Source organism: Rana temporaria, chromosome 5 (assembly GCF_905171775.1).
Source record: "Rana temporaria chromosome 5, aRanTem1.1, whole genome shotgun sequence".
Taxonomy (NCBI): Eukaryota; Metazoa; Chordata; class Amphibia; order Anura; family Ranidae; genus Rana; species Rana temporaria.
The window spans coordinates 36,033,189-36,046,469 of record NC_053493.1 but is presented as its reverse complement, the minus strand read 5'-3'; the positions used below and the strand labels follow the sequence as shown (position 1 = coordinate 36,046,469).

Below are 13,281 nucleotides of genomic sequence, written 5' to 3'. Positions count from 1 at the left end.
ATTACTCAATATAAAGATTGCCACATGGTTAGTGACTGCGGCCGCTCCCGGGAACAAGAGAGCAAAGCAATTTCAAAATGTCAGGTATGGGTTCACGCATGGCTGCTGTATGAGAGAGCGATCTTTAAACAAAGAGGCTCAGCCTGTACAAATAGCCGCAAAGGTCTGCCAGCGCCTTCTCATAAATCCTGGGTTCGGAGCAAACACAGAGACATTGAAATGATCTTGATCGCACCTGTTTCTGAGTGCCCCCGTTTCATTATTACACTATATAACATGGAAAAGCCCGTTTTGCAGCCTTTATTCTTGGTCCACAATGACTTAGAAATGTAATTCTTTTTATATCCTGAGGGCCAGACAGTGAAAAGATTAAAAAAAGACACAGCTAGATGCAGGGCTGTGGAGTCGGTAGATAAATGTTCCGACTCCTCAGTTTTATGTACTTCCGACTCCGACTCCCCGACTCCGACTCCTCTGTATTAATATGCAAATGTATTTTATACATTCCTTGAGGGAAAGAAACGCAACCTACCACAGGACTACTGGCTGGGAAGCCAACAGTCTACTGTATTGCACAGTTTAAGCAAAAGACAAACACAATGAAAACAATCAAGTGGCTGGATAGTAGCAGCAGGCATAAACATCAGGAACAGGATCTTTACCAGTTCAAAAATACAAACCACATTATTTGGTTGTTTTAGAACAAAAACAAAGCTTATCTATAATGAACCAAAAACAAAATCTGTAAAACCTAGAAATGGTTTATATTAATCTTGAAATGTAGTTATAGGCTTAGCAAATGCAAATCAATTCAATGTAGAGTTCTAAGGAAGAGAATTGCCTGTGCCAGATCCTCTTTCATAGAGGCTCTTAAGTCAGACTATTATTTTTAGGGCTGAAAATAATCTTTCGACACTGACTTGGGTGGGTGGCATTGCAGTAACTATTCTGGCCACATCACTAAAGATTTCTGGATAAACAAGGATGGCTTCTTCAACAGTAAGTTTTGATGAGCGATCATACTTTTCAACTTCTTTTAGTGCTTTATAAAACTCCTGTTGGAATTTTTTTATTTGGACACTTAATGGTTCTCTTAACATGCGTTCCCTGTAAAAGCAGAACACAACACTATGGAAAGTATAAGTATTGCAGCTCCTAATTGTGCGTTGCGTGCCATATAGTGAAGCACATGAAAAGCATGCTTCTTCACGGTCACTTAACGTGTTCGTTTTGCGGTTACGTGAGGCACTGCATGCATTGGTCTTTATTCTTACAGTAGAGAAGTCATTAATTATAACTTTTTGTGAATTGGGACATTTAAACTTGCTTTTTTTTATTTTTTTATTCCAATCTAAATTTAGTAGGAGTCGGAGTCGGTGCATTGTTTGCCGACTCTGACTCCAGGTACCCAAAATTTCCCCCGACTCCGACTCCTCGACTCCGACTCCGACTCCACAGCCCTGGCTAGATGTTTTGTTAAGGAGATTTTAAAGGATGATGGACATCCTCTGTTTGAATTGCCTGTCTGTAAAATCAAATATTGTGGTGCCCCCCATTAATTGGATATTTCCTTGGCTATTTCATTGGCTGTGTTACATGCCCCTCCCACCCACTGCAGGTAATATGAGGAGCTCTCCCTTTCTGTGCTTATTTTATGTGACAAAAAGTAGGGAACGAAATTCCAAATTTTGTTGATTCTGTGATATTTCAGCAAAATCCAAGTTTTTTTTTTTTTTGTTTTGTTAATGAAAGTTGTCATTTTTGCTAAATATGTTGGAGTCCACACCGAAAGGAAAAATGAAGGGTGCGATATTCTTAAAGAAGATGTATGGCCAATACTCTTGTGGCCATACTTTCTTTGTGGCTCCATGGAGTGCACTTATTTCTGCACTCTTGTGACCCAGATTCAGCCGTCAGCGGGCTAAAGTCTGCTGTTGGCTAAGGTCGCAGAGCCGGGCCAGGCTCTGCAGGGATCTCGACCTCAGTGTTGGGATTCAACCAGGTGCCTGACTGGCAGCTGTCTCAGCGTCTCGGCACACTGCTCAGAGCCTAAGCCAGCCACTCCAGTGAGTGCTGGAGCGTTGGCGCAAATGCACGCCACACTTTTCACATATTTGTAAAAATAATTGAAAACCATTTATCATTTTTCCTTCCACTTCACAATTATGTGCCACTTTGTTGGTCAATCACATAAAAAAAATCCCAATAAAATAAATTTACGTTTTTGGCTATAACATGACAAAATGTGGAAAATTTCAAGGAATGTGAATACTTTTTCCAGGCACTGTATACTGCTTCACCGTACATGTAGCTACAAAAGACAGTCAAGGCGTGTTTTTTAAATTTAATTTACAGCTTTAATGTAAAATGTATGTAAAAACTTGGTTTGTCCATAGCTGGGGCAATTTACAGTAAGTCCATTCAGTGCATCTTAAGCTAGTGCTGAACTCAAAAAGTGAAGATTTGCTTTCTCTTTAAGGAACATCTAGAAATTCTAGTTGTACCTTGGTAATATTTTTGAAAAATCCACCCTTTTAGCTAAAATTCCTTCTGAAAAATTGTTATGTAAATGTACTTCCTGGAATGCAAATGTGCTATGGCACTCCTGCACTTATAGCAGGATATCTGCAGTGTGTGTGAGATCTAAGGTACTGTTGCCTCTGCCTGCTGGTTTCAGGAGATTTGGTGATATCGCTGCTATTTTGCTCACTGTTCTCCTTGCTGGAGGCTCTGACTTGAGGAAGCAAAGCCCTGCCTCTATGAAGGTGGCTGTCTCCACACAGAGCAAAGAACAAGAAATGGAAAGCAAGTAACAGGGAAACATGAGCTGCAGGTAGACATGGGGTATCATACTAGTGACTAGTCCTATGCCCTTTTTCTGCCATTTTTTTTTTGAGAGGGAGGCACGACATCCAGGTTTCAGTTCCTCTTTGATCTGGGTTTATGTAATCCCAGAAATCTAGATTTTACAGAGCTTCTCACATGTGGGATGGTTGGCGCCTGCTTTCTTAACCACTTCCCGACCGCCGCATGTATATGTACGTCCACAGAATGGCACGTACAGGCAAATGGGCGTACAGGTACGTCCTTGCCTTCTAGCGGGTGGGGGGTCCGATCGGGACCCCCCCGCTACATGCGGCGGTCGGATTCCCGCGGGGAGCGATCCGGGACAAAGGCGCGGCTATTCGTTTATAGTCGCGATCGCTCCCCGGAGCTGAAGAACGGGGAGAGCCGTATGTAAACACGGCTTCCCCGTGCTTCACTGTGGCGCTGCATCGATCGAGTGATCCCTTATATAGGGAGACTCGATCGATGACGTCAGTCCTACAGCCACACCCCCCTACAGTTGTAAACACACACTAAGTGAACACTAACTCCTACAGCGCCCCCTGTGGTTAACTCCCAAACTGCACCTGTCATTTTCACAATAAACAATGCAATTTAAATGCATTTTTTGCTGTGAAAATGACAATGGTCCTAAAAATGTGTCAAAATTGTCTGAAGTGTCCGCCATAATGTCGCAGTCACGAAAAAAATCGCTGATCGCCACCATTAGTAGTAAAAAAAAATAAAAAAAATAAAAATGCAATAAAACTATCCCCTATTTTGTAAACGCTATAAATTTTGCGCAAACCAACCGATAAACGCCTATTGCGATTTTTTTTTTTTTTTTTACCAAAAATAGGTAGAAGAATACGTATCGGCCTAAACTGAGGGAAAAAAAATAATTTATATATGTTTTGGGGGATATTTATTATATTGCATTTTTTTCAAAATTGTCGCTCTATTTTTGTTTATAGCACAAAAAATAAAAACCGCAGAGGTGATCAAATACCACCAAAAGAAAGCTCTATTTGTGGGGAAAAAAGTCGCACGACCGCGCAATTGTCTGTTAAAGCGACGCAGTGCCGAATCGCAAAACCTGGCCTGGGCATTTAGCTGCCTAAAGGTCCGGGGCTTAAGTGGTTAAAAATTTGCAGCGTAAACTCTTCTCACTTTGTTGGATGCATTGGCAGTTATATTTCCAAGCGGTTTTGAGTTTGATTGGACATCAGGAGCAATTTCTTGTTGTTGACACATTTAATACTTCCCTTATTCATGTAAGGAACATCAAATAGCTAACAGTAAGTGTGTTTGGTAATTGCCTATCCTGTATTACAAACAGGGGTTCCCAGATCACCAAACTGACATGTAAGTATAGATTGGCGGACAGATGCCCAACAGCTACGGTGGAGCTCTCAGTGGGTGGTCCCTGTATTCTTAATGTCCCGTTCTGAATAGAGAACACCATTAAATTTTGTATTGAAGTTTTCTTGTTTCACAAAGTAGGTTACTGCACCTTTACAAATTTGTGTCTCTAATTCTGTACAAATGCTGCATAATTTCCTTCTGCTATGCTGACAACGTTATTAATATAACGCAAAAGGGGACATTTTTTAATGAGAGCTCGAAAAGCAAACGGCTGAGCTGATTCCTCTCCAGCTTTGGAATTACATAATATCTTCAAAGCGATTTTTGTTTTCCCCGCTGTGATCACTGGTAGAAAGGTAACAGACTAGAAGGAATAGATGGAGCTCTTTAATGTGTATAAATTGCAATTCATTTATTTAATTTAAAGAAATTGAATTTAAAGGTCTTGACGAAACCAGTTTTGTGTTTTTCGTGGTTTTTTTTTGAAAATTAAACTCGTGCTGCGATATTTGGCTTAAACTCAGAGCTGTCTCTTGTAGTGATAACATTTTGCCACTAGATGCTGCCAAGTGGCAAGATTACCCACCTGAGGGGAGTCTCGGACAGCAGAGACGTTCCAACAACATCGTTGTATTGGGGGGCTGAGAAGGAGACTGCTGCACACAGAAGGCTATTTATCTTAATGCATAGAATGCATTGAGATAAAAAAAGTCTGCCTTTACAACCACTTTAAGAGGGCCTTGCTTATCATAGTTTACAATCTAATAGGGTGGGGCAAATCGTTTAAAAGGTTAGAACTGTGGGGGGTGAGCGAATGGAAGTGATAAAAATTTGTTCGTTGGAGGCGTGATGGGCTTCCCTGAAGAGATGTTTTTTCTCAGGGATCGCCTAAAGGTAGCCAGCGTAGGAGATAACTGGCCAGACTGTGGTAGAGAGTTAGAGGATGGGAGAAGCTCTGTGTAAGTCCGGAGATGAGCATGGGAGGAGGAGACAAGAGCTTGAGAGCACGAGGTCTTGGGAGGAGCAGAGAGGGAGGTTTTGGGAGAAAAAAATTATACTTTTATAGACCATCAATTGAGTAAGCAAAGTGACCGTGTCTGTTTATCAAAGTCCTTAGTCTGCTTGTCTTCAGGAAACTTTTCAGAAAATTCTTCCTTCTGGGATGACAGCCATGCAGACCACCAATTTGATGCAGTGTGCGGCGTATGGTCTGAGCACTGACAGGCTGACCCCCACCCCTTCAACCTCTGCAGCAATGCTGGTAGCACTCATAGGTCTATTTCCCAAAGACAACCTCTGAATATGACGCCGAGCACGTGCCCTCAACGTCTTTGGTCGCCCATGGCGAGGCCTGTTCTGAGTTTAACATGTCCTGTTAAACCGCTGTATAGTTTTGGCCACCATGCTGCAGCTCAGTTTCAGGGTCTTGGCAATGATCTTATAGCCTAGGCCAGTGATGGCGAACCTTGGCACCCCAGATGTTTTGGAACTACATTTCCCACGATGCTCATGCACTCTGCAGTGTAGTTGAGCATCATGGGAAATGTAGTTCCAAAACATCTGGGGTGCCAAGGTTCGCAATCGCTGGCCTAGGCCATCTTTATGTAGAGCAGGGGTGCCCAACCAGTGGCCTGCAACTTCCTGCCCTGGGATGCGGGTTGGCAAGTCCAGATTGCAGGTTGCCAACCCGCCATCTCAGAGCATCAGTGTTGTGAATGAAGCAGACAGTAGAGGAAGCAAGCGGCAGCATAAGCCAATGATTCTTGTATAGCGCCAGCTCCTGTCATAGGTGGAGTGATACCAAATGCACTCTGCCTGGGACAGCAACAGCTGGCGATACCTGAATGGAAAACTTTTATTAATGGTAAGTTTATTAATAATATCACACTGTATAATTGAGCATATCTGTTCTGCAGTGGTTACTGGGCTGCTTTCAAACTGATCCACAGGTGCAGTGCAGTGTACTTCAGGTTACCTGCACTGAGCCATAGACTTCTGGTTTTACCTGCAGGTTGGGGCGCTTTTTAGAAAGTGCACCACATCTGCAGGATATAATGGAATTCTATGGCAAAGTGCAGCTTACCCGCAGGAAAGCCATAGGTAAACTGCACTACACCTGTCATGTGGGTAGACCGCAGTCCATAAGTGTAAAAGCAGCCATAGGCCCATTTCACATGATCAGTCTGACGCAATTGGACCCTTCATTCTCCTCTATGGAGCGGCAGATACAAACAGACTTGTGTCCGTTTACACCCACCTACCTCCAATCCGATCTGCAAAAAAAAGAGAGGTGGATCCATCCCCTTCCATCTTATCGGATCAGAGGACCCATAGAGTAGAGTTGGCTGTGTCCATTCTGCATATGCAGAGTAGACACGGACCTGTCATCCGCCTGCTCCACTCCATGTGGCCCGTGACTGGTTATCAAGTCGCTTAAGTGGCCGTCGCTCTTCAGAAGCTTGGGCACCCCTGATTTAGAGCAACAATTTTTTCAGATCCTCAGAGAGTTCTTTGTCATGAGGTGCCATGTTGAACTTCCAGTGACCAGTATGAGAGAGTGAGAGCGATAACACCAAATTTAACATGCCTGCCACCCATTCACACCTGAGACCTTGTAGCACTAACGACTCATGACTTTACATTGTAGCAAAGTAATTTCTTTCGTTTTGTCACATGAAAAGATGTAATAAAATATTTACAAAGGTGTACTCACTTTTGTGAGATACTGTATATTTTAGTTTTTTCTTCTCCTGTATCCTAGAGTTATAATCCGTAATATTCTCGAAAGATGCAGAATATGCTGCTATTTAATAGACTTGTCGCCTTTTCTCATGTTCAGGGGAGCTTTCTGCCTTTCACTTATCCCCTGCTGGAGAGTAAGAGGCATTTCTAGCAGCTGATAGAATGGAAAATGCATACAGCCGTTCACTCTAATTTCCTCCTAATCTGATTCATTATGTATGAAATGCAAACCCAGCTTGCTCTGGTTCTTCGAAGTAAACAGTGCTGGATCATGTCGCTGGGCTGCTCTCCTGTTGCCGAGTGATGGAAAGATAAAAGCAGTGATTCACAAATGTATTTCCCAGCCAAAGTCTCTTAAAAGAAAATGTGTAGTTTTTTGTTTTTTTTTGCCTGTAATAATTAAACTTTAAAAACATAAAAATAGCATTCGAATGAAGATCCCGTTTATAATATTATTATTATTCAGGATTGATATATCGGTACAGGAGGAATCAGAGGGCCTTGCTCATCAGAGATTACAATCTAAAAGATTTTTCTATATGGGTACTTTAAAAATTGCATAGAAATATGTATCATTTACATATGTTTACTATTATTAACTGTCCTGCTAAAAAAAAAATGGTTCATAGAGCTCCGTGGCCTAGGCAAAAATTTACACACACCCATATGATTGAGAGCAGTCACAACCTCCTTCCCTCCATCTTTCTCTGTTACAACAGGCTTACGGAGTTTGAATCCCAGAGAGACGGTCTAAAGGCAAGCAGCTTCTTCTGTTATTTAAAAACACCTCTTGTATAATGAGTGTATCCTGTACTTAATAAAGATTTTATGTACATAGTAAATACATATAGGTAGATTCAGGTACATTGGTGTATACTTGCGGCGGCTTAGCGTGTTTAGGCTACACCGCCATAAGTTAGCTAGGCAAGTACTTGATTCTCAAAGTACTTGCCTTCTAAGTTACGGCGGCGTAGCCTAAAGCGGGCGTGTTTTATGTTAATGGGGCTTGACCTTACGTTTTTGATGTTTTTTTTTAAACTGCGCATGCACCGGGCGTCCTACATTTCCCAGTGTGCATTGCGGCTAAGTACGCCGCACAGGCCTTATGATTTCGACGTGGATGTAAACTACATAAATCCCTATTCACGGACGACTTACGCAAACGACGTAAAAATTTAGAATTTGGAAGCGGGAACGGCGTCCATACTTTAACATTACTATTCCATCTACAAGATGGAATAACTTTAGGCCTGATATTGCCTTACGGAAACGGCGTAAATGTACTGCGGCGGCCGGGCGTACGTTCGTGAATCGGCGTATCTACTAATTTACATATTCTACGCCGACCGCAATGGAAGCGCCACCTAGCGGCCAGCCTCAATATTGCAACCTAAGATAGGACGGCGCAAGCCGTCCCATCTTAGATATGTTTAAGCGTATCTCTGTTTGAGAATACACTTAAACATAAGTCGGCGTAGATTCTGAGTTAGGTCGGCTTATCTACTGATAAGCCGGCCTAACTCTTTGTGAATCTACCTAATAGTACGTACATAAAACATTTATTAAAAAAATGTATTAACTTGAAAGGAAATAACCCAAAAGCAGGATCTATTCTCCTGTTCACACGTGTTTGTGTGTGAGACAAACCAAGAAAAACAGAGCCTGTCTGAGCCTTAACAAAATGTGCAGAAGGTCCAAATCACAAATTTATAGTTGGATTATCTTTTGATTGTCATGGGTACAAAAAAGGATTTAAATTCTAATGTTTTAAAGCTGAACTCCAAGCCACCATCTAGGACAGTGTTTCTCAACTCCAGTCCTCAAGGCGCTCTAACAGGTCATGTTTTCAGGCATTTCCTCAGATGAAACGGCTCTGGTAATTACTAAGGCAGTGAAACTGATCAAATCAGCTGTGAAAAATAATGGAAAGCCTGAAAACATGATGACCCGTTGGGGCGCCTTGAGGACTGGAGTCGAGAATGACTGATCTAGGATAACCTACCAGGATCCCTGTCCTTCCAATCGTGATATTTACACAAACCTCCCACACGGATGACGCCACTTTCTCAGTTACAATTAATAAATACACTGTCCTGTTGATTGGATGGTGAAGGAGCAAAAGCATAGCAGTTCTGATCTCTGCTCACTCCACAATCTCCTCCTATTATGTTCCTTCCCAGCATTTGCATATAGGTCACGGCTCTCAGTCCTGCCGGTCTCTCTTATGCAGGGCTCAATTCACAAAGGGTTAAATTCCGAAAAAGGTATGATTGATAAATTGCTGCATGAGATAGCATTCAAAAATACCTGCAACTCATTAAAAAAAAAGTGTGCTAATTACACATGTGATGTTCCTTTATGTGGTGTTTTTTTTTTCTTTCTTGATTTCATGGGACCAGACTCCAGTCTAGCTTGCTCTGTACAGTATTTTAATGCCAGCGTCCTTTCCAACCAGTAAACAACCCTGGTATGGATTTTGGGGGAGTCCACACCAGACCTTAAGTGGAATTGGGGGGGGCTTCACGCAGTTGTGTTGTATGTGTGTGTGTGTGTGTTGTGTTTTGTTGTTTTGTTTTGTTTTTTTAAATAAAGATTTTAAATGCCGGCAATTCTTTTATATTATTCTGACAGCAGGGAACCTCGCTTGACAGATGAGTCATGGTGGTTAAGGATGCGGCGGCCGCCCTCTCCTTAACAACCAGATCTAATTGAACATATTAATTGAATGAACGCGTGGCTAGACCATGACTTGTTTAACTAATGCAGTTATTTATTGATATTGTTTCATGAATTTACATTAGAGTCAGTTTATGTGGTATTTACTGTTTTTTTTTTTTTTTTTTTTTTATTAGTGCAATAAATACCGCATAAACTCAGTGAATTGACATTTTGAATATTGCATGAGATATTTGGAAGAAATGTGTCATGTGATCCAATTATCTCATGCGATATTCATTTGTGAATTGAGTCCCCAGTCTAAGAGCCGATGGACAGGGGATTGCAAGATACCAAGTGAAATTCAGTTACTTTTTATGTCTTATGTTGGTTATATCTGCTTCATTGTAGAATTATTAGACTTTTTTTCACTTTTTCCTCTTTTCCTTAACTGAGTTTTTGTTCGCTGTCTTCCAGGTCTCCTCCATGACACCGATCATCCCTACAGCAAGTTTGATGACTAATAAATGAGGATCGCTTGCTTCACTCCGTCCTGATGCATGAGCGCCATCCCGAATTAGGGTCCCCGTTCTCTAGGCTATTAACCATCGCATGCATGCGCCATGCAAAGTCTAACTTGAAGCTGTTCTGAAGTTTTACACTTTTATTTTATTTTTTTATCACCTTGTTTTAGCCATTCATTTCACTGTGGATATGATTTATATTATTGTGTGAATGTGAAACTTTTTCTTTGTTGTATTCTGTCAACATTTTATGTTAACCTTAAAACCACTAGCCAACTATGATTTCTAAACGTGGTCACTTTGTGTTCTTTTTTTTGTGTGGTGATGTTTGTTTGTGTTTTTTTTTTTTGTGGGGGGGGTGTCTTTTCTGTTTAGTAGGACAGAGTCGTGGGGTTGTGGCCCTATCTGGGTTCTGATTTGTTACTCATTTTTACATTAGATATGGTTATACTTTTGTAAAGTAAACTTTTTTTGGTACACCTTTTTTTTCTTTTTAGAAATAATCTTATTGGGGTGTAAAATTTCAAAATCTCATCCTGTGATTTGCATCTTTTAGAATCTTTCCCTAAACAGATGCCCTTGCTTCCAGCATTGTTGGGTTTAAAAGCACGGTCCACCCAAAACTGGTATATTGACAATGCTAGACTAAATTGCTTAGTTGCTTTCTAAATTGAATGTGTTGCATACACAGGTAGGAAGCCCTTTCCACTTAAAGTGAAACTTTCTTATTGAAAAGGGGGGAAATATCCCTTCCTGAAGAACTATAGAAACTGCATGTTTTTATTTAGTTTTTTTTTTTTTTCATCACACAAGCAGCAAATTTGATTTTGATGAACTTCTGTAAACCTTTCCAGGTTACATATTGCAAAATAAATATATAATATATATATATATATATATATATATATATATATATATATATATATATATATATATATATAATTTTACCATTTACTGGAGCTACAACTTGCAATGCATGGGTAATGTAATGTTTAATTATTAAAAGGGTTGTGTGGCAGTTATACATATAATTTTATTTGTATTTTTTAAACAAAAGAGGATTTCCTTTGGAGTATGTGTTTGGAATGATGCAACAAGGCTCCTGTGATGGTGGTGACGGTGTTGGAGCTGGGAACACGGCTGCTTTATGACCATTTGTGATCCCAAGAGATATAAAGAGTGTTAGTTTTATGTTTTGTCAACATATATCCAAGAAAGTGTTTTGTGAATATTATTGTAATTCGTAGATTAAGTGTCCATTCAAACTTGTATGGCTTGCCATCCGACTTTGGACATCAAAGTCGGATGAGAAATCATACCCCATGTTTTTCAACAACCACCCCATGCTTTCCAATAACCACAATTCAACTTAAGATTGCAGCAAAGGTGTTCATGTACTACTTTTGGTCCAACTTTCATGCAACTTGAGGGCCATAGACATCAGTATAACCCTCCAAAAGTTGCATGAAAGTCATATCTGAATGTTTTACGTGCAACAGATGCCAATTATCTTTGGTCAAACCCAAAGTCACATGCAACTTTGGATGGGTATAAATTGGATCATAGTTGCCTTCCAAAGTTGAGCTACTTTGGAGTCGTACAAGTGTGAATGGAGCCTAAAGGATCTGTAACCCAATAGGAAAAGTCGCAAGATATGATATTAAAATCAGAACTGGTGTGAACAAACACTCTAATTTCTAATGGCAGATTCATATATAGATACATATGTATGTATAGCTGTTCCCTCTGTGATGATAACTCGGAAACCTTTTAGAGACTGCTGGTGTACCTGGCTATTATAAGGTTTATACAGCCTTTAGAACTACTTTTAATCAATATGTATTTAAACTGTTTGCTTGGCATTCAGTTTTACTATGAAAGCCAAAAGGATCCTTATTTCTGAATTTTTTGTAATTTTAATTTATAAAGCCGTCCAGCCATGTATTGTGTAGACTTTTTTTTGTCTGCAGATAAAAACATGTCCCCTCTTTGGGTTAAAACATGATGCCTTGGTTTTTTTTCTAATACATTTATTAAAAGGGCCAATTGAAGAAAAACAAAAAAAAGTACATCTTGCTGTAAAATTGTAACTGTACTGTAGATTAACATGAAATGAAAGAGGCAGGGGCAGACTGACAACTCATGGGCCCCCCCGGGGAATAGGAGATTATGGGGCCACACTGTGTGTGTGTGTGTGTGTGTGTATATATAATATATACACACTCGCATACAGTATGCATACACGGTATACATACACACACTGAAAAGGTACTGGAGAGGCAGTGCAGCTAAAGCTAAAAGGATGTCGGTAAGGGACATTTCATGGACAGATGTAAAAAAAAATTGATTTTTACATACTGTCCCTGGTTTTACTGAGGCTGGCAACCCTGATGGGGCCCCTTAGTGTCATGGGGCCCTCCGGCAGTGCCCGAATGGTCAGTCTGCCCCTGGAAAGAGGTGATTCCTATAGGCAACAAACTTATTTTTTCCCCCTGTAAATAGCATGCATGTCTGGTCATAGTTTTTTTCTGATGTTTTATTTTAGCAAATTATTGTTATTAATTTTTTTAGGGGAATATCTTTGCACATTTTTCATTGTTTTAGTTTGTAAACCTTCCCTTGTTATGTTGATCTTTTGTTGTACAGCTGTTATGTTATAATGTTGTTGTTATCTGAATCCAGTGGCGTCTGCTATTTTTGCAGGGTGACGGCCTACCCCAGGCAGTGTTATAAAGCAATCTTGGCATGCTTGGTTGTAAGTGACATTCATTACACACATAAGAGCAATTCTTGAAAGCTTGGCAACCCTTGATAACCTTCTCGCCACCCACCAATTGCCAGATCCTATTACTATTTAAATGCTAGGTAACCTCCGGGCCCTCATGACACTACCCTCCCAGACCACCGTCTTTTCAATTTTCCTCTCTCCTCCCTCAAACTCCTTTTTCCTCACAACATTCCCATCATAATCCCCCAATCCTACCCCCCCCCCCTCGTGCCTTCCACCCCTCCAAAAAAGCCTACAACCCCCATGTTCCTTTCAATAGTCCCAACTCTCCCATCCCTTCTACTTCTCCAGATATTACTCCAGTAGTTATACTGGTCTCTCCCACTCGGGCCACTGCTCATCCCCCTGCCTCACCCTCTCTATCTCTGCCAGGTCAACCAT

General features: G+C 40.8%; 1 protein-coding gene across 2 annotated transcripts in view; it reads left to right on the top strand.

The window, feature by feature from the left end:
• LOC120939934 (pituitary tumor-transforming gene 1 protein-interacting protein-like) overlaps positions 1 to 10,595 on the top strand; it is a 90,616-nt gene extending 80,021 nt beyond the window's left edge. For both annotated transcript variants that reach the window (XM_040352393.1, XM_040352392.1), the window contains exon 7: positions 10,066 to 10,595. In XM_040352393.1, the coding sequence (XP_040208327.1) occupies positions 10,066 to 10,112 (47 nt within the window). In that variant the 3' untranslated portion in view covers positions 10,113 to 10,595. The remainder of the gene's footprint in view (positions 1 to 10,065) is intronic.
• Positions 10,596 to 13,281: the final 2,686 nt, after the last annotated feature.